The 24,623-nt window shown below is 47.5% G+C and overlaps 1 protein-coding gene across 3 annotated transcripts; it reads left to right on the top strand.

Annotated features, from left to right (window-relative positions):
• Positions 1–118: 118 nt before the first annotated feature.
• On the top strand, positions 119–22,992 carry bbs12 (Bardet-Biedl syndrome 12). 3 transcript variants are annotated; one of them, XR_015753357.1, is made up of 3 exons: positions 119–175; positions 286–366; positions 4,581–8,591. XR_015753357.1 is itself a non-coding variant. In XM_043674053.2 (3 exons), exons 2-3 carry the CDS (start codon positions 340–342, stop codon positions 22,630–22,632), a joined length of 2,187 nt encoding a protein of 728 aa, XP_043529988.1. In that variant the 5' UTR covers positions 153–175; positions 286–339; the 3' UTR covers positions 22,633–22,992. The 3 variants fall into 3 exon arrangements, 2 of the variants coding, with proteins under 2 accessions (XP_043529988.1, XP_043529987.2); XM_043674053.2 differs by lacking the exon at positions 4,581–8,591 and adding an exon at positions 20,473–22,992 and having other exon boundaries at positions 153–175; XM_043674052.2 differs by lacking the exons at positions 119–175; positions 286–366; positions 4,581–8,591 and adding exons at positions 8,602–10,540; positions 20,473–22,992.
• The last annotated feature ends 1,631 nt before the right edge of the window (positions 22,993–24,623 follow it).

Genomic DNA, 24,623 nt, shown 5'->3' with positions numbered 1-24,623 from the left:
TTCACAAACTGGTGCCAGGCCGGCTGGGTGATGACGCAGATTAACGAACCAATGATCTCCGGGAGTGGGCGTAACCAATCACGTCAATTTTGGCGGGGAAGGCGCGCGCTTGGTATCGCAGCAACCCACTCAAACAGGCCGCAGGCGCGCAGACGGTTACCCAACATCAATAACTGTACGGGTCTTAGTGGCGGTTTTTGTTTAATGATTTATATGTTTTTTGGCCAACACTTGGGTGGTTAACTGGAGGGTTAAAAACTTAGATGTGTCATTTCCGTTGTTTAGAACGGAGATTTTGGCCCGATAACTAGCTGGGATCAGGAGGCGGCTGCGCAGCGAATGGAGCAGGTGGCCGGCTATTCACAGGTAATGACCGACCTTCAGCCCGGTGCCTGAAGGTGTGGGCTCCGCTTTGTATTAATTGACCTATGAAAGTTGACGCATCGTCATGAGAAAGAAACTCCACCTGCAAGTCACTTCGTGAGGAGTCACCAATCCGATCATATCCCAATAGAAAATCTAATTGCGATCCACATGAAAGTTTAACAAACCTGGCCATGTTAATATGCTCGTTATTGTGTTCTGGTGAAAGTCTTAGAGCAGAAATGTTGAATTTAATCTTTGATCGGGATTGCAAGAACGCCATCTGGCCCAGGGAGCATACTATAATTTTACGTTGTGTCTGTACATTGACCTCTCGGATCACCATTTCGAAATTTGGAGATGCCGGTGTTGGACTGCGGTGTACCAAGTTAAAAATCACACAACACCAGGTTATAGTCCAACAGGTTTAATTGGAAGTACACTAGCCACTACCACCTGCTGAAGGAGCGACGCTCTGAAAGCTAGTGTGCTTCCAATTAAACCTGGATTAGTGGTGCTGGAAGAGCACAGCAGTTCAGGCAGCATCCGAGGAGTTGCTCCTTGGATGCTGCCTGAACTGCTGTGCTCTTCCAGCACCGCTAATCCAGAATCTGGTTTCCAGCATCTGCAGTCATTGTTTTTACCCCATTCCAATTAAACCTTTTGGACTATAATTTGGTGTTGTGAGATTTTTAACTTTGTTCACCATTTCGAGCAACTACTGGGATATTGCATGGGACTTTCCATTTTCCACTATGCTTATATCTTTGTTCATGCAAGCATATAGCATCCATACATACTGACTCCTCAGCGGTGGGACTGTTGGCTATGGTCTGCACCTGAGTCTCCAAGAAAGTCAAATTCTCAAAGCTACCTTGTTTGGTACTTGGTTGACTGGGATGGGGGGAAAAAGCGGTCCCAAATCTTGGACTGTGTAGATTGGAGAGTCTCACACTGTGGGAAAGTACAAATGAGGATCAAGTGAGTGGAGATGGCACAGTTGGTGAGAGAATAAAGCAGATTGACTGTCTGAGGGGAGAGTTGGGTCAGTTGTTTGGCTGTTGGGGTGTGGAGGAAGGAGCATGTGGAAAATAATGAGTTGTGGGGGCAAACTACTTAAAGCATACCATGTTAGTAATATTGTTATTCAACTCACCAGTCCTTTCAGTTCATCAACATGCTCTTCAGTATTATCCCTCAACCTGCACCCTAAAATCTCTATAAAGAGAACCACTTTGAAGGGGCATTGAAAATTTAAAACTCTGTCTGGGAGCACTTTTTCAAAGCATGCCAACATCCAACCTCTTACCCCACAAATAAAAGGTAAATTTGCCACAGTCATGCCAGACCATAGCAAGAGATGACTGGTGGTTATTTACCGTGAGGGTCATCATGCCTCAGGCAACAGGAGAGGTTGAGAAGGAGTGTCCTTCATGGTAACCTCCGTTAATGCCAGAATTGAACCTATGTTATTGGCATCCTTTTATCTTGCAAATGAGCTATCCAGTCAATTGAGCTAACCATTCCAGCATTCCACCCTCAGCCAACTATTGAAAATCAAGCCTATTAAGTCTGTTTCCCTGTCATTGATACCGCTAGAACTGCTGAGTATTTCTTGTATTTTCTGTTTTTATTTCATACTTTCCCTCTAGGGTCACATGAGCACTGACATATGATAGAGAGGCAGTTGGCCCACCAGGTGGATTAGAGCTGAAAATGTGTTGCTGGAAAAGCGCAGCAGGTCAGGCAGCATCCAAGGGACAGGTGAATCGACATTTCGGGCATAAGCCCTTCTTCAGGAATGCCTGAAATGTCGATTCTCCTGTTTCTTGGATGCTGCCTGACCTGCTGCGCTTTTCCAGCAACACGTTTTCAGCTCTGATCTCCAGCATCTGCAGCCCTCACTTCTCCACCAGGTGGATTACTCTACATTCATCCCAGACTTATAAATGGCTCTCAAAGAAAACCTATTTTTTTAAAAAAAGATTTACCTCATCTTTCTGCAATAGATAACCAAAGGTTAGATCTGGGAGCTAAAATTTTGGAACTTAATTGAATTGAATGGTTTCTTGTCACTTGTATTTTACAGTGAATAATATTTTAGAATACAGTGAAAAGCTTTAACTGTTGCCACAATCTGGCATCATTTTGAAAAGGTTTTTAAAAAGAGGAGTAAAAAGATATATCTGAAAGAGAGTGTATCTCCATTCTGGCACCTGCACCATGAATTCTGAGCCAGTTCACCAGCGACACCAGTGCTGCCACTCTATCGACTGCTTCGCTGCCAGCTGTGCAGGACCCACGAATGTATGAGTCGCGACTCTTTAAGTGCCATCTTTTTGCCACTGGGACCACCTCGCCAAGGCAGAGTCCCATATTGAATCCAAACTTGCCCTACAACCAGGAGTCCTTGACTGATAACACGGCCTACATTGGCTGCAATCAGGAGTCCTTGGCTCTACTGCTGCCTCGATTATGCCATAATTCCCTGCTCTGGGCATACCATGATGCTGCCACCTTGCCAACATTAGGAGACCCCACTCCAGGCTTACCATGTTGCAGCTGCCACTTTGTTTGCGCCAGGAGATCCCTTCTCTGGGCCTACTGAAAACAGGGGTCCCCTGGTTCATTGCCTGGCCAGGCCAGGCTGCCACCATGCTAAGAGCCTAGTTCCAGGCACCCCTATCCAAGATATCGCCTTGCTGGTGTCTCCATTTTGAAGAGGTTGCTGCCAGCTCTGGCTGCTGGGAGGACGTCCTTCCTGCTACTACCACAACTTCAAAATAATGGGAGGAGTGGCATCAACTACCGCCACTCTGACTGCTGGGAGACTGCTACCATTGTGCACAGCCCACTTTCGCTGCTGCGCCAATGCAGCCAATTAACCCATCAAAGAAAAGAAAAACAAAAGAAAAAGAGCAGAAATAAAAAGAAAAATACCGAAAGCAGATTGGGAGTGGATGAGGTCTAGGCAAGACCCCACATACAGCCCTGCTACTCTGCTACCATCTTGGTTGGGTGTGAGATATGTAGGCACGTGAGTGGTATTTCTTTGAGATAATAGGAAGATAGAGCAGGTGAATGCATGACTGACGAAAATGTGCAGGAAATTGAACTTTCTGGACTGATTTGGAGAAGTGCAGTCTATACAGGCCAGATGGGCTGCACCTGAACAGACCAATTTCCTTGCAAGGTGCATTGTAAGGAAAACTGGGGAGGGTTTAAGCTACGTTCTATGGAATGGAAACAAGGTGGTCAATGAATTGGAAGACTCACCGTGTACTAGAGTAATACATAGTAAGGTACCAAATGGGTCATACAGAGCAAGGATGCAATAGATCTAAATCAGGTTTACTGTGCATGTGGCTGTGGACATGCAGTGTGGTGAAGAATGTTGGGGAGTTTCAGACGGGCATAGCTGAGGGAGAATATGAACCAGAGATCTGGCTATGAAAAGGACGTGACTGGATACCAAATATTCCTGAAAAGAGGCGTTCAGCAAATAGTACAGTGGCATTGATGATTACTGGAGACAGTGTATGTCCTAGAGCGATCATTCATCAATTAGTTTGCCAAGTTCAAATTGACTCATTTATCCTTATTCTGTTTTCCGTTGGTTAGCCAAATACCCCCAACACCATAAGCTCTTATCTTGTAATAATCCTATGGATGGTAGCCTTATTAAATGCCTTTAGAAAATCAAATACTGACTTCCCTTTTCTGCTTTTACATCCTCAAAGAGTGCTAAGACCTCAATCTAAATCAATGATTTGAACGAGGAAACCAAATGAATGGTTGCTACAGTTGTGCTGTATCATAACGATTTATTTTTATTTATGCTAAAGAGCCTTTACTTCTGTCTCTTTACAACTTATACCAACTGACCTTATTTGCTGGTGCATTCTTATGTTTGTACACTCCATTCTTTCCTGCCACACTCTGGTTATTGTCAATGTATTCCCATCATGCAATCAAGACATTTGTCTTGTTCTTTCTGTTTATCTTCTCAAACCTTCCCCTCATGCAAACCCCATTCCAAGTAGTTGAAAGTCTTTTCTACAGCCTCAGTTATACAATTTGCCAGAGTCCCAGGAATGAAATCTATTTATTCTAAGCATGCATTCAACTCTGTTATCTGAAATTGCTTTGATACAATTTGCTTCTGTGCAACTGGTGATATTATCTACTACTGTTGCCATTCTTGTTTCTTAACAAAGGTTCTAAGCTACAGCTCTACAAACTGGTGCAAAGAGCCTGCAAAGGAATATGTAAGTAGGAATAATGAGTCAGAGATAAAATGGCAAATGGAGAGGTGAAATGTAGAAAAATGTTAGGCTGTACACTTTAGCTAAGATAACAGAGCATTTAGTGGAGGTTCACTGCAAAATGCTGAAAAGGTATCTGGGTGACCTCATGCATGAATCTCAAAATGTTGCTATGGAGATACAGTAAATAAGTAGAAAAGTGATTGGCCTTTATTGCAACAGAGCTTAAGATAAAAGTGAGTAAATCGTGCTCAGGCTCAGAGAAGATTCAATAGGCTGACTTCTGTGATAAAGAGATTATTTTATGAGGAAAGGTTAAGGATATTGACCTTGTACAAGAGATAATGTCTTGAATAAGAGGGTAGATGCTGCAAAGATATTTCCCCTTTTGAGGGAATCTATAAATAGGAGTCAAAATAAGAAGACTTCCATTTAAGACCCAGATGAGGAGAAATTTCTTCTGTCAGAGCACTGTTTTGGAGCAAGATCTTGTTCCCAGTTGGCAAGGTGGACATGCAATGCCAGTGGACCTCAAGGTTGCCACACTCCTGAAGTTCCTCATCTCTAATTACTTACATGGACCTTTTGATGACACCAGCAGGATTTTGTGAGCTGCTGTCCACGGGTACACCTCCCAAGCAATGGTCGTCATCTTTGCAGGATGGCAATTTATTTTGTGATGATTGAGAACAGAGGACTATCATTTGCATTCCTAATTGTTTAGACTCAGGAGAGGCTATAAAAGTATCCAGAACAAATAATAGGACAGAGCATTTGCAAGGGGTCAGGAATTTAACTTCAGGTGTAGCAGATAGGGGACAAGTGAAAGGGACAATAAGAAGGGCGGTAGTCAATAGCGGACAGAGGATGTTATACTTAAATGCTTACAGTAAACAAAGAAAGGTAAACAAACTTCTAGCACAGATTGAAATTGGCTGGTACGATGTTGTGGGCACCACAGAGACATGGCTACAAGGGGATCGTGGCTGGGATCTTGAGGGGAGAGGCAGATGCACGGTACTTGCGGGGGAGATGGTTGCCTTGTCAATTACAAATTAAATTAAATCGACAAAGAGCAATATAGGGCCAAAAGGCATAGAATCTAAGTGTAAAATTGAGGAACCACAAAGGAGAAAAGACCCTCGAAGTTTGTGCGAAGATTTGTAGCTCGGGTGCTCGTTGTTGTGGTTCTGTTCGCCGAGCTGGAAGTTTTTGTTGCAAACGTTTCGTCCCCTGGCTAGGCGACATCATCAGTGCTTGGGAGCCTCCTGCGAAGCGCTTCTTTGATGTTTCCTCCGGTGTTTATAGTGGTCTGTCCCTGCCGCTTCCGGTTGTCAGTTTCAGCTGTCCGCTGTAGTGGTTGGTATATTGGGTCCAGGTCGATGTGTTTGTTGATGGAGTTTGTGGATGAATGCCATGCCTCTAGGAATTCCCTGGCTGTTCTCTGTCTGGCTTGCCCTATGATAGTAGTGTTGTCCCAGTCGAATTCATGTTGTTTGTTGTCTGTGTGTGTGGCTACTAAGGATAGCTGGTCGTGTCGTTTCGTGGCTAGTTGATGTTCATGTATGCGGATTGTTAGCTGTCTTCCTGTTTGTCCTATATAGTGATTAGTGCAGTCCTTGCATGGTATTTTGTACACTACATTCATCTTGCTCATGTTGGGTATCGGGTCCTTCGTTCTGGTGAGTTGTTGTCTGAGCGTGGCTGTTGGTTTGTGTGCCGTTATGAGTCCTAGGGGTCGCAGTAGTCTGGCTGTTAGTTCCAAGATGCTCCTGATGTATGGTAGTGTGGCTAGTCCTTTTGGTTGTGGTATGTCCTCGTTCCGTGGTCTTTCTCTTAGGCATCTGTTGATGAAGTTGCACGGGTATCCGTTTTTGGCGAATACCTTGTATAGGTGTTCCTCTTCTTCTTTTTGCAGTTCTGGTGTACTGCAATGTGTTGTGGCCCTTTTGAATAGAAAAGACCCTGACGGGCGTTATGTACAGGCCTCTTAGCAATAGTCAGGATTTGAAGCAGAAAATAAATCAGGAGATAAATGAAGGCATGTAAGAAAGGTGCTATTACAATAATCATGCGGACTTCAATATGCGGGTAAACTAGGAAAATGAGGTTAGTAGCAGATCCCAGAAAACAATTTGTGGAATGTCTACAAATTTTTTTGTTTGGAGCACCTTGTGATAGAATCTACTAGAGAACAGGCAATTCTGAATTTGGTGATGTGTAATGAGGCAAACTTGATTGAAAGCTTTAGACAAAAGAACTCCTAGGGAGCAGTAACCATAGCATTATTGAATTTACCCTGCAGTTTGAGAGGAAGAAGCTGAAATTAGATCTAAAAGTATTACAATTGCGTAAAGTTAACTACAAAGACATGAGGAAACCTAGCCGGAGTTGATTGGAAGGGGAGCTGAGCAGGCAAGATGGTGGAACAAAAATAATGTTGCTGGAAAAGCTCAGCAGATCTGGCAGCATCTGTGATCAGAAATCAGAGTTAATGTTTCGGGTCCAGTGACCCTTCCTCACAACTGAAAGGAAGATAGTTGGTCAATATTGGCAGGAGTTTCTGAGGATAAATCAGAGGGCACAGCAGCAATTCGTCCCAAGGAAAAAGAAACATCCTAAAAAAGGATGAGACAACCATGGTAGATGAGGAAAGACAGAGACAGCATTAAAGCTAGATAAAAAGAGTATAATATAATGAAGATTAGTGGGAAGCCAAACGATTGGGAAACCTTTAAAAACCAGCAGAAGACAACTTTAAAAAAGCAATAAGGGGGGAAGAAGTTGAAATATGATGGTAAACTAGCTAGTAATATAAAATATTTCTTTCAAATATATAAAAGATGAGAGAGGCAAGAATGGACTTTGGACCACTTAGATCACAGAGATTTCCAGCAGGAAAACAGACCTTTTGGTCCAAGTAATCCAGGTCGACCATATATCCTAAATTAATCTAGTCCCATTTGTCAACATTTGGCCCATATCCCTCTTAAACCTTTCATATTCATATACCCATCCAGATGCCTTTTGGATATTGTAATTGTACCAACCTCCACCACTTTTTCTGGCATCTCATTCCATATATGCATCACCCTGTGTATGAAAAAGGTGTCCCTTGGGTCCCTGTTAAATCTTTCCCCTCTCACCTAAAGCCTAAGCCCTCTAGTTTTGGAATCCTCTACCCTGGTGAAAAGACCTTGACTATTCACCTTAACCATGCCCCTTATGATTTTATAGACTCCTTTAAAATCTCACCAGGGCCCTGGTGAGACCACACCTGGAGTACTGTGTGCAGTTCTGGTCTCCAAATTTGAGAAAAGACATTCTGGCTATTGAGGGAGTGCAGCGTAGATTCACGAGGTCAATTCCTGGAATGGCAGGATTACCTTACACTGAAAGACTGAAGCGACTGGGCTTGTATACCCTTGAGTTTCGAAGACCGAGAGGGGATCTGATTGAGACGTATAAGATTATGAAAGGATTGGACAGTCTGGCAGTAGGAAACATATTTCCACTGATGGGTGAGTGCCGAACCAGAGGACACAGCTTAAAAATACGGGGTAGACCATTTAGGACAGAGCTCTGGAGAAACTTGTTCACCCAGAGAGTGGTGGCTGTGTGGAATGCTCTGCCCCAGAGGGCAATGGAGGCCCACTCTCTGGATTCATTTAAGAAAGAGTTGGATAGAGCTCTCAAAGATAGTGGAATCAAGGGTTATGGAGATAAGGCAGGAACAGGATACTGATTAGGAATGATCAGCCATGATTATATTGAATGACGGTGCAGGCTCGAAGGGCTGAATGGCCTACTCCCGCACCTATTGTCTATTGTCTATAAGGTCACCCCTCTGCCTCTGATGCTCCAGGGAAAATAGCCGCAGCCTGTTTAGCCTTTCGATATAGTGCAAACCCTCTAACCTTTGTTACCTTCTCAAAGAATTCTAACAAATTTGTCAGTCATAACCTCCCCTTGATGAAGCTGTGCTGTCTCAGCTTTATTTTACCGTGCACTTCCATATACAGGCCAAAATTATAGGCTGGTTAGCCTGACTTTGATCATTGGTAAAATTTTAGAGTCCATTATTAAGTATGAGATTGCAGAGTACTTGGAAGTGCATGGTAAAATAGAGCTGAGTCAGCACAGCTTCATCAATGGGAGGTCATGCCTGAGAAATCTGTTAGTACTCCTTGAGGCGATAACAATAAAGTTAGACAAAGAAGAGCAAGTGGAAATGATTATTTGGGTTTCCAGAAAGCCTTTGACAAGGTGCTATACAGGAGACTGCTAAATAAGGCAAGAACCCATGGTGTTAGGGGCAAGGAACTAGCATGGATAGAGCATTAACTGACTGGCTGAAGGCAGAGAGTTGGATAAAGTGATATTTTTCAGGATGACAGCAAGTGAAGTTCCACAGGGATCTGTGTTGAAACCACAACTGTTCACGTTATACATTAACAATCTGGACAAAGGAACTGAGGGTATTACAAAGTTTGCAGATGACACAAAGATCAGTGGAGGGACAGGTAATGTTGAGGAACTGGGAAAGCTGCAGAAGGACTGGGAAAAACTTTAAAAAAGGGCAAAAAAGTGGCAGATGGAATCTAGTGTGGGAAAATGTGAGATTATACACTTTGGTAGGAAGGATAGAGGTGTAGACTATTTTGTAAATGGGGCAAGGCTTTGGAAATCTGAAACACAAAAGGACTTGGGAAGTTCCTGTTGTTACGACACAGGGTAAACCTTCTTGCTTACTTTAAACCAGCAGCACAGAAAAGATTTATCCCGTGCAGTAATCTGTGAAACTTTGAGAGGCCAAGAACTATTTGAGATAAAAATTAACAACTTTATTTCTTAAGACATAACAAAGAATAATGAACTAACAACTATTTACAACTCCTTCCTCGAACCTATCTTTTACCTTCCCCTTCTACAATACTAGTCTGATAAAACCCCCGATTAAGATTTACCAAAATTTCAAGTTTTCAAAACCAGCCAGATGTCAAATCTTCTCTTCCTCTATCATCTTCTTAGGGATTTCTGTTTTACAGGTCACTGATCGATAAAAGTACCTTTAAGAGAGCTATTCTCCAGCAGTCTGCAGATGCTGGTGGCTTGGCAGCTCTTCTCCCAACTGTTCAATTTTCTCCAGTCTTATACCCAAAGCATCAGATTGTGCCATTTGCTTTTAAGATTGTCAATATACTAAATTCAAACTGGATTGGAGTTTGGTATTTATCAGGGTATAATTTAAACTGATTGGCCTAATTCGAATCTGTTTTGTCCGCAGCCAGTTACCCTAGCTACTAAACGAAAAGGTTACATTATATTTTGTTCAGAACACCTGGTGCTGTATCATGTAGTTCTGCTAGCTTTTAACTCTTTAAAGGTACCGTGCACCCACATCTTCATAACACAGTTCAGGATTCTCTTAAGGTTAAATTACAGGTTCACTTGGCAGTTAGGAAGGCAAATGCAACGTTAGCATTAATTTCAAGAGGTCCTAGAGTACAAGAACAGGGGAACAGGGATATACTGCTGAGACTTTATAAGATTCTGGTCTGACTGCATTTGGAATATTGTGAGCAGTTTTGAGCCCCGTATCTAAGGAAGGATATACTGGCCTTGGAGGGATGCAGGGAAGGTTCACCAGAATGATTCCAGGAATGAAGGCATGTCGTACAAGCAACAGTTGAGAACTCTGTGTCTGTTCTCAATGGCGCTTAGAAGGATGGATGGGGAGGGGGGAAACGGAAATCTCATTTGTGTTTACAGAATGCTGAGAGATCTGGATAGAGTGAACCTAGAGAAGATGTGCCCACTAGCAGGAGAGACTAGGACAAGGGCACAGCCTCAGAATGAAGCAACAACCCTTGAGAACTGAGATGAGAAGAAATGTCTTCAGCCAGAGAGTGGTGAGTCTGTGGAACTCATTGCTGCAAAGGGCTGTGGAGGCCAAGTCATTGAGCCTCTTTAAGGTAGAGCTAGGTGGTTTTCTAGATTGGAAAGGCGATCAAGGGTTATGGGGAGCTGACAGGAAAATGGGGTTGAGAAACATTAGCCATGATCGAATGGTGGAGCAGGCTTAATGGATTCTGCTTCTCTACCTTATGGTCTAATTTGTTATCATTTACTTCAGTTTTAATTTTAAACCTGTCCTTATTCTTCTCACATCTCAGTATTGGCTAGTTCTGGCATTTTAATGAATGATATTTCTTCTGAACTGTTAAGCCTTTTTCCCACTGCTGTTTTTTATATTATATTTTGTATTGCTTTGGTTACCTTAAGTTTATTTGTGCCCTTTTTATTTTATCTTAAACCTTATAATTTTATCATCATTATTGTGCCAAGTTTTCCTCCTAAATTTGCTACTCTTATCGAGTCTAGTTTATTTCCCATTACTGGCAGTGCTTTGTTTTTTCGTTGGACTTCTTACATACTGGATAAAAAGGAAGTGCTATACATAGTTTAAACTTCCATTCACTTTTCCCTTTACCTATCTGTTCTTCCTATTTGTGCGGAGTTATATATGATCTCATATGATTACTATTCAATGCCTTTATTACTTCGTAGATTTACTTGCATATTTCTTCTTCCACTAGTTTGTTGTCTGTGGAATACACCTAGAACATAATGGATCTCTTCTCAATTTTCATCTCCATCAATGTGGAATCTTTCTATCTTAGTATTAGTTTGTCTAAGTCTTTACGTTAATTTTCATTTGATTTATTATTGTCACATGTACTGAGATACAGTGAGAAGTACCATTTTGCGTGCTAACCGGACAAATCATACCTTGCATAAGTACATCAGGAAAATAGAACGGAATGCAGAATATAGTGTGACAGCTATAGCTCTCTCTTTCTTTCTCTGTCTCTCTTTCTCTGTCTCTCTTTCTCTGTCTCTCTTTCTCTGTCTCATACACTCCTCTCTCTCTCTCTCTCTCTCTCTCTCTCCCCCTACCCTATCCCTCACACTGTCTCTCTGTCTGTCTGTCTGTCTCTCTCTCTATCCATACTGTCTCTCTCTCTCACTTCTCTCACTCCCCCTAACTCTGTCTGTCTCTCTCTCTCTCTCTCTCTCTCTCTCTGTCTGTCTGTCTGTCTCTCTCTCTCTCACTTCTCCCGCTCCCCCTAACTCTGTCTTTCTCTCTCTCTCTCTGTCTCTCTCTCTCTTCTCTCTCTTTCCTCTCTGCCTTTCTTTCTCTCTACCCCACCCTACATTTTCTAGTCTTCCCTCCCCACATTTTCTCTCTCCCACCCTCACACTCTCTCTCCCTCCCTCTGTCTCACTCTCTTTTCCTCTGTCTCACTCACTCTCTCACACTCACTCTTTCTCTCTGCCCCGTCTCTCTCCCTCACACATTCTCTCTGTCCCCCACCTCTCTCTCTCCCACCTTCACATTCTTTCTCCCTCCCTCACACTCACTCTCTGCTTCAAACTCTCTCCCTCACACACTGTCTCCCTGTGAGAGAGAGAGAGAGAGACACTCTGTCATTCCCCCACCCTCACATTCTCTCTCTCTCTCTCTCTCTCTCTCTCTCTCTCTCTCTCTCTCTCTCTCTCTCTCCCTCGCACCCTCTCTCTACTCATCCCCCTCATTCTGTCTGTCTCTCTCCCTCCCTCACACTCTTTCTCTCCCTCCCCTCTGTGTCTCGCGCACGCACACCCTCTCTCCCCACTCCCTCTCTCTCCCCCTTCCTCTCTCTCTCTCCCCCTTCCTCTCTCTCTCTCCCCCTTCCTCTCTCTCTCTCCCCCTTCCTCTCTCTCTCTCCCCCTTCCTCTCTCTCTCTCCCCCTTCCTCTCTCTCTCTCCCCCTTCCTCTCTCTCTCTCCCCCTTCCTCTCTCTCTCTCCCCCTTCCTCTCTCTCTCTCCCCCTTCCTCTCTCTCTCTCCCCCTTCCTCTCTCTCTCTCCCCCTTCCTCTCTCTCTCTCCCCCTTCCTCTCTCTCTCTCTCCCCCTTCCTCTCTCTCTCTCCCCCTTCCTCTCTCTCTCTCCCCCTTCCTCTCTCTCTCTCCCCCTTCCTCTCTCTCTCTCCCCCTTCCTCTCTCTCTCTCCCCCTTCCTCTCTCTCTCTCCCCTTCCTCTCTCTCTCTCCCCCTTCCTCTCTCTCTCTCCCCCTTCCTCTCTCTCTCTCCCCCTTCCTCTCTCACTCTCCCCCTTCCTCTCTCTCTCTCCCCCTTCCTCTCTCTCTCTCCCCCTTCCTCTCTCTCTCTCCCCCTTCCTCTCTCTCTCTCCCCCTTCCTCTCTCTCTCTCCCCCTTCCTCTCTCTCTCTCCCCCTTCCTCTCTCTCTCTCCCCCTTCCTCTCTCTCTCTCCCCCTTCCTCTCTCTCTCTCCCCCTTCCTCTCTCTCTCTCCCCCTTCCTCTCTCTCTCTCCCCCTTCCTCTCTCTCTCTCCCCCTTCCTCTCTCTCTCTCCCCCTTCCTCTCCCTCTCTCCCCCTTCCCCTCTCTCCCCCTTCCCCTCTCTCCCCCTTCCCCTCTCTCCCCCTTCCCCTCTCTCCCCCTTCCCCTCTCTCCCCCTTCCCCTCTCTCCCCCTTCCCCTCTCTCCCCCTTCCCCTCTCTCCCCCTTCCCCTCTCTCCCCCTTCCCCTCTCTCCCCCTTCCCCTCTCTCCCCCTTCCCCTCTCTCCCCCTTCCCCTCTCTCCCCCTTCCCCTCTCTCCCCCTTCCCCTCTCTCCCCCTTCCCCTCTCTCCCCCTTCCCCTCTCTCCCCCTTCCCCTCTCTCCCCCTTCCCCTCTCTCCCCCTTCCTCTCTCTCCCCCTTCCTCTCTCTCCCCCTTCCTCTCTCTCCCCCCTTCCTCTCTCTCCCCCCCTTCCTCTCTCTCCCCCCCTTCCTCTCTCTCCCCCCCTTCCTCTCTCTCCCCCCCTTCCTCTCTCTCCCCCCCTTCCTCTCTCTCCCCCCCTTCCTCTCTCTCCCCCCCTTCCTCTCTCTCCCCCCCTTCCTCTCTCTCCCCCCCTTCCTCTCTCTCCCCCCCTTCCTCTCTCTCCCCCCCTTCCTCTCTCTCCCCCCCTTCCTCTCTCTCCCCCCCTTCCTCTCTCTCCCCCCCTTCCTCTCTCTCCCCCCCTTCCTCTCTCTCCCCCCCTTCCTCTCTCTCCCCCCCTTCCTCTCTCTCCCCCCCTTCCTCTCTCTCCCCCCCTTCCTCTCTCTCCCCCCCTTCCTCTCTCTCCCCCCCTTCCTCTCTCTCCCCCCCTTCCTCTCTCTCCCCCCCTTCCTCTCTCTCCCCCCCTTCCTCTCTCTCCCCCCCTTCCTCTCTCTCCCCCCCTTCCTCTCTCTCCCCCCCTTCCTCTCTCTCCCCCCCTTCCTCTCTCTCCCCCCCTTCCTCTCTCTCCCCCCCCTTCCTCTCTCTCCCCCCCTTCCTCTCTCTCCCCCCCTTCCTCTCTCTCCCCCCCTTCCTCTCTCTCCCCCCCTTCCTCTCTCTCCCCCCCTTCCTCTCTCTCCCCCCCTTCCTCTCTCTCCCCCCCTTCCTCTCTCTCTCCCCCCTTCCTCTCTCTCTCCCCCCTTCCTCTCTCTCTCCCCCCTTCCTCTCTCTCTCCCCCCTTCCTCTCTCTCTCCCCCCTTCCTCTCTCTCTCCCCCCTTCCTCTCTCTCTCCCCCCTTCCTCTCTCTCTCCCCCCTTCCTCTCTCTCTCCCCCCTTCCTCTCTCTCTCCCCCCTTCCTCTCTCTCTCCCCCCTTCCTCTCTCTCTCCCCCCTTCCTCTCTCTCTCCCCCCTTCCTCTCTCTCTCCCCCCTTCCTCTCTCTCTCCCCCCTTCCTCTCTCTCTCCCCCCTTCCTCTCTCTCTCCCCCCTTCCTCTCTCTCTCCCCCCTTCCTCTCTCTCTCCCCCCTTCCTCTCTCTCTCCCCCCTTCCTCTCTCTCTCCCCCCTTCCTCTCTCTCTCCCCCCTTCCTCTCTCTCTCCCCCCTTCCTCTCTCTCTCCCCCCTTCCTCTCTCTCTCCCCCCTTCCTCTCTCTCTCCCCCCTTCCTCTCTCTCTCCCCCTTCCTCTCTCTCTCCCCCCTTCCTCTCTCTCTCCCCCCTTCCTCTCTCTCTCCCCCCTTCCTCTCTCTCTCCCCCCTTCCTCTCTCTCTCCCCCCTTCCTCTCTCTCTCCCCCCTTCCTCTCTCTCTCCCCCCTTCCTCTCTCTCTCCCCCCTTCCTCTCTCTCTCCCCCCTTCCTCTCTCTCTCCCCCCTTCCTCTCTCTCTCCCCCCTTCCTCTCTCTCTCCCCCCTTCCTCTCTCTCTCCCCCCTTCCTCTCTCTCTCCCCCCTTCCTCTCTCTCTCCCCCCTTCCTCTCTCTCTCCCCCCCTTCCTCTCTCTCTCCCCCCTTCCTCTCTCTCTCCCCCCTTCCTCTCTCTCTCCCCCCTTCCTCTCTCTCTCCCCCCTTCCTCTCTCTCTCCCCCCTTCCTCTCTCTCTCCCCCCTTCCTCTCTCTCTCCCCCCTTCCTCTCTCTCTCCCCCCTTCCTCTCTCTCTCCCCCCTTCCTCTCTCTCTCCCCCCTTCCTCTCTCTCTCCCCCCTTCCTCTCTCTCTCCCCCCTTCCTCTCTCTCTCCCCCCTTCCTCTCTCTCTCCCCCCTTCCTCTCTCTCTCCCCCCTTCCTCTCTCTCTCCCCCCTTCCTCTCTCTCTCCCCCCTTCCTCTCTCTCTCCCCCCTTCCTCTCTCTCTCCCCCCTTCCTCTCTCTCTCCCCCCTTCCTCTCTCTCTCCCCCCTTCCTCTCTCTCTCCCCCCTTCCTCTCTCTCTCCCCCCTTCCTCTCTCTCTCCCCCCTTCCTCTCTCTCTCCCCCCTTCCTCTCTCTCTCCCCCCTTCCTCTCTCTCTCCCCCCTTCCTCTCTCTCTCCCCCCTTCCTCTCTCTCTCCCCCCTTCCTCTCTCTCTCCCCCCTTCCTCTCTCTCTCCCCCCTTCCTCTCTCTCTCCCCCCTTCCTCTCTCTCTCCCCCCTTCCTCTCTCTCTCCCCCCTTCCTCTCTCTCTCCCCCCTTCCTCTCTCTCTCCCCCCTTCCTCTCTCTCTCCCCCCTTCCTCTCTCTCTCCCCCCTTCCTCTCTCTCTCCCCCCTTCCTCTCTCTCTCCCCCCTTCCTCTCTCTCTCCCCCCTTCCTCTCTCTCTCCCCCCTTCCTCTCTCTCTCCCCCCTTCCTCTCTCTCTCCCCCCTTCCTCTCTCTCTCCCCCCTTCCTCTCTCTCTCCCCCCTTCCTCTCTCTCTCCCCCCTTCCTCTCTCTCTCCCCCCTTCCTCTCTCTCTCCCCCCTTCCTCTCTCTCTCCCCCCTTCCTCTCTCTCTCCCCCCTTCCTCTCTCTCTCCCCCCTTCCTCTCTCTCTCCCCCCTTCCTCTCTCTCTCCCCCCTTCCTCTCTCTCTCCCCCCTTCCTCTCTCTCTCCCCCCTTCCTCTCTCTCTCCCCCCTTCCTCTCTCTCTCCCCCCTTCCTCTCTCTCTCCCCCCTTCCTCTCTCTCTCCCCCCTTCCTCTCTCTCTCCCCCCTTCCTCTCTCTCTCCCCCCTTCCTCTCTCTCTCCCCCCTTCCTCTCTCTCTCCCCCCTTCCTCTCTCTCTCCCCCCTTCCTCTCTCTCTCCCCCCTTCCTCTCTCTCTCCCCCCTTCCTCTCTCTCTCCCCCCTTCCTCTCTCTCTCCCCCCTTCCTCTCTCTCTCCCCCCTTCCTCTCTCTCTCCCCCCTTCCTCTCTCTCTCCCCCCTTCCTCTCTCTCTCCCCCCTTCCTCTCTCTCTCCCCCCTTCCTCTCTCTCTCCCCCCTTCCTCTCTCTCTCCCCCCTTCCTCTCTCTCTCCCCCCTTCCTCTCTCTCTCCCCCCTTCCTCTCTCTCTCCCCCCTTCCTCTCTCTCTTCCCCCCTTCCTCTCTCTCTTCCCCCCTTCCTCTCTCTCTTCCCCCCTTCCTCTCTCTCTTCCCCCCTTCCTCTCTCTCTTCCCCCCTTCCTCTCTCTCTTCCCCCCTTCCTCTCTCTCTTCCCCCCTTCCTCTCTCTCTTCCCCCCTTCCTCTCTCTCTTCCCCCCTTCCTCTCTCTCTTCCCCCCTTCCTCTCTCTCTTCCCCCCTTCCTCTCTCTCTTCCCCCCTTCCTCTCTCTCTTCCCCCCTTCCTCTCTCTCTTCCCCCCTTCCTCTCTCTCTTCCCCCCTTCCTCTCTCTCTTCCCCCCTTCCTCTCTCTCTTCCCCCCTTCCTCTCTCTCTTCCCCCCTTCCTCTCTCTCTTCCCCCCTTCCTCTCTCTCTTCCCCCCTTCCTCTCTCTCTTCCCCCCTTCCTCTCTCTCTTCCCCCCTTCCTCTCTCTCTTCCCCCCTTCCTCTCTCTCTTCCCCCCTTCCTCTCTCTCTTCCCCCCTTCCTCTCTCTCTTCCCCCCTTCCTCTCTCTCTTCCCCCCTTCCTCTCTCTCTTCCCCCCTTCCTCTCTCTCTTCCCCCCTTCCTCTCTCTCTTCCCCCCTTCCTCTCTCTCTTCCCCCCTTCCTCTCTCTCTTCCCCCCTTCCTCTCTCTCTTCCCCCCTTCCTCTCTCTCTTCCCCCCTTCCTCTCTCTCTTCCCCCCTTCCTCTCTCTCTTCCCCCCTTCCTCTCTCTCTTCCCCCCTTCCTCTCTCTCTTCCCCCCTTCCTCTCTCTCTTCCCCCCTTCCTCTCTCTCTTCCCCCCTTCCTCTCTCTCTTCCCCCCTTCCTCTCTCTCTTCCCCCCTTCCTCTCTCTCTTCCCCCCTTCCTCTCTCTCTTCCCCCCTTCCTCTCTCTCTTCCCCCCTTCCTCTCTCTCTTCCCCCCTTCCTCTCTCTCTTCCCCCCTTCCTCTCTCTCTTCCCCCCTTCCTCTCTCTCTTCCCCCCTTCCTCTCTCTCTTCCCCCCTTCCTCTCTCTCTTCCCCCCTTCCTCTCTCTCTTCCCCCCTTCCTCTCTCTCTTCCCCCCTTCCTCTCTCTCTTCCCCCCTTCCTCTCTCTCTTCCCCCCTTCCTCTCTCTCTTCCCCCCTTCCTCTCTCTCTTCCCCCCTTCCTCTCTCTCTTCCCCCCTTCCTCTCTCTCTTCCCCCCTTCCTCTCTCTCTTCCCCCCTTCCTCTCTCTCTTCCCCCCTTCCTCTCTCTCTTCCCCCCTTCCTCTCTCTCTTCCCCCCTTCCTCTCTCTCTTCCCCCCTTCCTCTCTCTCTTCCCCCCTTCCTCTCTCTCTTCCCCCCTTCCTCTCTCTCTTCCCCCCTTCCTCTCTCTCTTCCCCCCTTCCTCTCTCTCTTCCCCCCTTCCTCTCTCTCTTCCCCCCTTCCTCTCTCTCTTCCCCCCTTCCTCTCTCTCTCCCCCCCCTCACCCCCCCCCCCCCCCCCCCCCCCCCCTCACCGTAGGGCTTTGAGTCCTTCGTGATGGGGGATGGAGGTGTATAGAGACTGGATGTCCATGGTGAAGATACGGTGTTGGGGGCTGGGTAAGCGAAAATCATGGAGGAACTGGAGGGCGTGGGTGGTGTCTCGAACGTAGGTGGGAGTTCTTGGTCTAAGGGGGACAGGACCGTGTCGAGTTATGCAGAGATGAGTTCGGTGGGGCAGGAGCAGGCGGAGACAATGGGTCGGCCGGGGCAGTCAGGTTAGTGGATTTTGGGCAGGAGGTAGAAACATGCGGTGTGGAGTTGTGGGACGATGAGGTTGGAGGCGGTGGATGGGAGATCCCCAGAGGGGATGAGTTTATGGATGGTATGGGAGATGATGGTTTGGTGGTGGGAGGCGGGGTCATGGTCAAGGGGGCAGTAGGAGGAGGTGTCCGCGAGCTGGCGTTTAGCCTCAGCAATGTACAGATCGGTGTGACAAACTACCACCGCGCCTCCCTTATCTGCTAGTTTGATAGTGAGGTTGGGGTTGGAGCAGAGGGAGTGGAGGGCTGCATGTTGCGAGGGTGAGAGGTTGGAGTGGGTAAGAGGGGTGGACAGGTTGAGGCAGTCAATGTCGCGCCGGCAGTTGGCTATGAAGAGATTGAGGGTGGGTAAGAGCCAGCACAAGGTGTCCGGGTGGTTGGAGTGTGTTGGAGGCGGGAGAAGGGGTCGTCAGAGGGTGGGCGAGAATCCTGGTTGAAGAAGTAGGCGTGAAGGCGAAGGCGGTGGAAGGATTGTTCGATGTCTTGCCGCGTGTTGAACTCGTTAATCCGGGAGCGTAGGGGGATGAAGGTGAGGCTCTGCTGAGGACTGATCTTTCATCGGAGAGGGGGGAGGTCTGGAGGGATGGTGAAAATATGGCAGGGCTGGGAGCTAGAACCAGGTGTGGGGCTGGAGCTAGGAGTGGAGGCGGGGTTGGGCGTGGGGTCGGAGATCGGCGGACTCAGCACCGTCTTCTTGACCTGCAATCTTCTTCCCGACCTCTCCGCCCCTACCCCCTCTCCGGCCTATCACCCTCACCTTAACCTCCTTCCACCTATCGCATTCCCAACACCCCTCCCCCAAGTCCCTCCTCCCTACCTTTTATGTTAGCCTGCTTGGCACACCCTCCTCATTCCTGAAAAAGGGCTTATGCCCGAAACGTCGATGCTCCTGCTCCTTGGATGCTGCCTGACCTGCTGTGTTTTTCCAGCAACACATTTTTCAGCTTTCTTTCTACAGCCTTTCTCAATTTAAATAATGTTCAGATTTGGGTTTTCTATCCTTCCTGTCATGTGGTTACCGTACATTTTCCACATTATATTCTATCTGCCTAGTTTTTGCTCATTCACTTAGTCTGTCCATATCCCTCTGTAAATTTGTTGTGTCATCCTCTCTACCTGCCTTTTCATCTGTTTCTGTGTTGTTAGGGTAGCACAGTAGCTCACTGGTTAGCACTGTCTTACAATACCAGGGACCCAGATTCGATTCCACCTTTGGGTGACTGTGTGGAGTTTGGGGAGCGTAGGGGGATGAAGGTGAGGCTCTGCTGAGGACTGATCTTTATGTTCTCCCTGTGTCTGCATGGGTTTCCTCTGGGTGCTCTGGTTTCCTCCTACAGTCCAAAGATGTGCAGGTTTGATGGATATGCCATGCTAAATTGCCCACAGTGTCTAGGGATGTGCAGGCTGTGTGGATTAGCCATGGAAAATGCAGGGTTACGGGATATGGTACGGTGCTGGGTCTGGGTAAGATGTTGTTCGAGGGATTGGTGGAGACTCAATGGACCAAATGGCGTCCCTCTACACTGTGAGGGTTCTATGATTCTATTTTTCTTTTCTTTACTGGTTGTGTCCCCTGAACTGAAGAGATTCTGAATCCCTTGGGGTGTTTTTGTGTTTAAGTGCAAGGACTCAGTGAAAACACCATTGTGCAAATAATTTTATTCAATATTGTCCACCACCATGAAAAACCTATGTGGTCAGGGAGCCACTAACAAGCAAAGCTGGATAGGGGCAGGTTCTATGATTCTGTGTATCCTTCTTCCACCCTAGTCCTCTCCTGCCCCTTCCAATCAGGTTAAAGCCCTGTCCACAGCTCTAGTTATTTAATTAAGCAGGACACTGGTACCTGCATGGTTCCCATGAAGCCTGTCTGCCTGGAACAGCTCCCTTCTATTTCAGTACTCAGTGCCAATCCCTATGCACTGAAACCCATTCCTCCCATATCAATCTTTAATCGATATGTTTAGTTACTTGACTTTATTTACATCTGTCTCGTTCTTTATTTCGTCATGTTTCAGTTAACCATACTATTTTTAGGTCTTCGCTAAAAATTCCTTGCTTCAGTTTCCCCAACTTTGTTTTGAATTCTTTGTACTTTGCTGTACAGGCAACTTCATCAATCATTGCCCACAATTTGCATCTCCAAGACATTGTACTGTGATCATTCTTACAATATATTGATATCACAACAACAAATACCCATGATGCAGGTTACCACCATTTCATTGAACAAAGGGTGAGGAAAAGGGCTAAATTTACAAAATTCTGACTGTCTAAGTGTAATTCTGGTTTTCTCTTCTCTTTACAGTCTGTTGGAATACAGTGCAGCTTACTAAACCAGAAATCTCACCTCGGTCTGGAGCAGATTTCTGCAGTGGCTGCATCAGGAAGTTCATTGCTTGGCTCAAAAAAGTACAAGTTCATTGTAGATGATGAGACTAGTGAAACTATCGTGATTTGCTCTGCCTTCAGACTTCTGGAGAATCTGCAGTTGGATTGTCCAGTAGGACAGTTGTTGAATGAAGCAATACAAGCACACCACAAACAATACAAAAGTGGAACATCCACTCTCCTATTCCTTGCAGGAGCATGGAGTAAAGCAGTTTTAAATTGCATAAACCAAGGGATTCCAATTCCGATCATAGTATCTGAGATGTATGGAGGGCTAGAACATTGCTTTGAAATACTAATATCACGTCAGATATCCATAGACAGCATTTTGGAAAACTCACAGTGTAAACAAAGGTCGCAAACAATTAAAGCTGATAGATTATCATGTACTTTAACTAGCTTTCCCACCCATCCGACAAACGAAATGCAATCAGTTGTAAAGGAACATGCTCACTTTCAGTCAAATATATCAATAAAAATGAATTCCAGAAACCACTACAGCATTAGCAATGAGCATGGCTCCTCTATGTTGTCTTTTTCAAGTAATATAATTACTCATGCCTCTTCTGACCAAGGTCACCCAAGTTATACACGCAACCAAGCAAAAGCAAGAATAAACATGAGCCGACACTTTGTGAATTCAAATATAAACAGACAAGAAGAAGCGTTGCCAGATTTGTCAAATAGTTTTCAACAGGATTCCTTTTCCACTCCAGCTGATTCTACTCGCTTTACTGCCCTGGCTTTATCATTGAGCCACGGAAACCATAGGATGATGAAATTAGCAATAGAGGCTTACAAAATTCAGACTCAAAGTATTTTGCAAGAAACTATTAAGAAAAGACCTCTCCCAGAATTTAACATTGATAAATTGGTTACGTATTTCTTACCAGGGCCACCTGAGCATGAGTCCTGTGTTAGTCCTGGTTTTGTCACATTAATTTCAGAAGATCAGTCTGAAATTGTCCAGGATTTGGCAACTTTGCCTCTTCATACTATATTTATAAGTGGAGATTTGACTGATAAGTACCGTCATCCAGGATTCAACAGAATTTCAGATATAAAAGTGGTCACTCAGACTGTTGAGGACATTTCCAAAACTTTAGAAGAAGAATGGTTATGTAGAACAATGGATATACTTCATAAATTTCATATTAATTTGATTCTGGTGAAAGGACTAACATCTCCATATTTAATGAATAAGTGTCTGCAAGAAAAGATTTTAGTTATTCAAGAAGTTAAAGAACCTGTATTTCAAAGATTAACAAAGGCTATGGAAGGCATCCATGTAACTTATATTACGCAAGTAAAAGAGAATTGCGTTGGAACTGGAGCACATCTATGTTTATGGAAAATGGGACATGGAAATATACCAAATTTAGGAGAAAGATTTGCTGTTCAGATAAATACATATACAACTGCTGTGATCACAGTAGTGCTTTGTAGCCCCTTAAGGTGTAAGCTGCAGACATTAGTGGACCAATTCTGGACTTGTGCATACCGTCTAAAACATGCCCTTAGTGAAAGACGCATCTTTCCTGGTGCAGGGGCCACTGAACTTGCCTGCCTATGCCATCTAAAGCAGCAAATACTTAAAAACTCTCCTTGCACCCTTGGAATTAATGAAACGAGTTGCATTGGAACGCATCGTTCTTCATGGTTTGCAGAAACTGCAGTATTGTTCAAATCACAAGTCTTGCAAGCCTTGGCTGATGGCTTGACTGAGTATCTTGTGACTGCTATGTTTAATACTGGCATGTATGAAACACCACTAGATGCTTTGTCAGAAGTGCAAAAGTGCCTTCACGATAGTAATGGAACATTTCCTATCATTTCAGAGTTATCGGAGCAACATGTGAAAGTCGGTATACCATGTAGAAGTTCCTGTAGCAGTCTGAGTGATGACTGCTTTGATTATGAAGTCTATGACAATGTAACAATTAAGATAGAAGCTTGGCGAAGGGCTTTGAATCTAGTGCTACTGGTACTGCGGGCAGATGCTGAAATTATCACTGGCACCAAAGCTAAAGCCTATACAGTTAGTGAAGACCAATTAAGAGAGGGAACATTCCTATAGCATGAATAACAAGATCAGCAAGTATGCAGTTTCCAAAATAGAAGTCAGGCATAAAGGTTTCTGCACTCGTTCTTCGCTGTGCCCTACATCTGCACGCACACCACCTGGGTGTTAGAAAAGATACACTTAAAACAAAAGAAGACATGCATATGTGTACAAACAGATTGAAAGCTTAATCTAGTCGTGAATGTGGACAGCAAGATATTTAAGCTGCCAGCAGAGGTACTCAGCCCATTACAGGAGGTTTTGGTCCTTCTAAATTTACTGTAAAAGGTTTACTTGTTGGATTGCCACTACTTCTATTTCTTGTTATAGAACACAAATTAGCAAATTGATACAATAAAATATAGACAGCTGGAATTTATTTTGCAAAGTATGTTGTACTAACCAATAAGTTCAAATGTCTCAAGACGCTCGGGTTCAAGTTCCACCCACAGCAGAGATGTGTAATAACATCTCTAAATAGGTTGATTAGAAAATATTAATGTTAGCCATTATAGTAGTAAATATCACACGTAGATCAGAATCTTCCCACTCCTTTGGTGACTGGATTATAAAGTTGTACAGGCTGTGCAGTAATCTATACAGTTACAAGTCAGATTGAGTACCCTGTACATATTTGCTGGAGGTGGACTACGATGATACTCCAGTTATGACGATCAAAAAAGACCGCTATCTCTAATTGTGTCAATTCCTGTCGAGCGAAGAGATGGCTTCAAAGATCAGAATCCCGTGACCTATTAGGCTACTAGGGAGCTCACTGGCACCAAATAGCAGACATCTGTTCGTATCGCAACCTTGCCGCTGACAAATAAAATTGTTGAAATGGATGTCTCCAATTGCCATATGCAGCCAAGCTTCAATTTGCTTCGTGAGCACTGATGGTTGCTGCCATACATCCCTATTGCTCCATGTGTCTGGCCCTTAACAACAGACACGCCTCTACTGTCTTCACAATAGCAGTGGGTTCTGTAGTGTGAGGGGATTGTAGCTGCCAAGATATAATGTGCTCCAGCCTCTGATCTTCATCTGAAACCCTGAATTAAGAGGTTTCCCCTTAATTAGCTATCTCCTGGAAAAGTTAGCTTACATATCACTGAAGTGGGATCAGCTCCCAGAAATGCACCTGACCTTTTATTATCTTCAATGTGCAGAGGATTCTGGTCAAACATTTGAATGTTCTTTTGATGGAGTTTCCTTAAAGGAAGTAGATAGTACATTATTAAGTGATTTACTCCATCATTTAGAAGATGCAAACTCAGAAAACCAAACCTTGTAAGATTTGAGTTTTTTTAAAAATAAAACAATGAACATTAAATAAACTTATTTTATTCAACTGATTTATTTACCAGTCCAGATGATCACAAGCTGACATTTTATTCTGACTTTTGAAAATGATTAGTTCACTTCCTAGTTCTAAATGGAATAATAAATTTGAATGAGAAAATACCATTTTATGTATGAAAGCTCACTTTTCCACAATGTACAAGCTGTCATATAGTTGGAAAATGAATATGTTATGTGAAAGAATATAATATTTTTCTTATAATTGCTTTGGATTGATAATTGTAGATAAGCTCTTTGGTACCAAATTGTGATAGGCAAGTCATGGAGTCAATACAGTATGGAAACAGGCCATTCAGTCCAATGGGTCCACAACAATCCATCCCCCTACCCTCTCCCTGAAACGCTACACTTCCCACCTAGCATGTACATCCCTGAATACTATGGACAATTTAGCATGGCCAATCCTCCTAACCTGCACATGTTTTGGACTGTGGGAGAAAACTGGAATACCCGGCAGAAGCCACACAGAGATCGGGAGAATGTGCAAACTTCACACGGTCACCGAAAGGTGGGATTGACTCCTGGTCCCTGGTGCTGTGAGGCAGGACTACTAACTACTGATTAAGAAGTATCAAACTAAATTACATCACTAACCTAAAATATTTACTTTTTTGTTGGGCACACACAGAATTCCAATGTTAAAA

This window comes from Chiloscyllium plagiosum, unplaced genomic scaffold, assembly GCF_037043375.1.
Source record: "Chiloscyllium plagiosum isolate Xiang-an unplaced genomic scaffold, Cpla_swu_hap1 HiC_scaffold_36, whole genome shotgun sequence".
NCBI classification, from domain to species: Eukaryota; Metazoa; Chordata; class Chondrichthyes; order Orectolobiformes; family Hemiscylliidae; genus Chiloscyllium; species Chiloscyllium plagiosum.
The sequence above is the reverse complement of the archived record's forward strand: the minus strand, read 5'-3'. Positions and strand labels throughout refer to the sequence as shown.

Excerpts from the sequence above, each read along its gene's own strand:
- bbs12 (XM_043674052.2), top strand. The coding sequence starts at position 10,484 with ATGAAGCAACAACCCTTGAGAACTGAGATGAGAAGAAATGTCTTCAGC. Across the intron at positions 10,541-20,472 it reads ATGTCTTCAGCCAGAGAGTG|TCTGTTGGAATACAGTGCAG; the intron begins GTGAGTCTGTGG and ends TTCTCTTTACAG.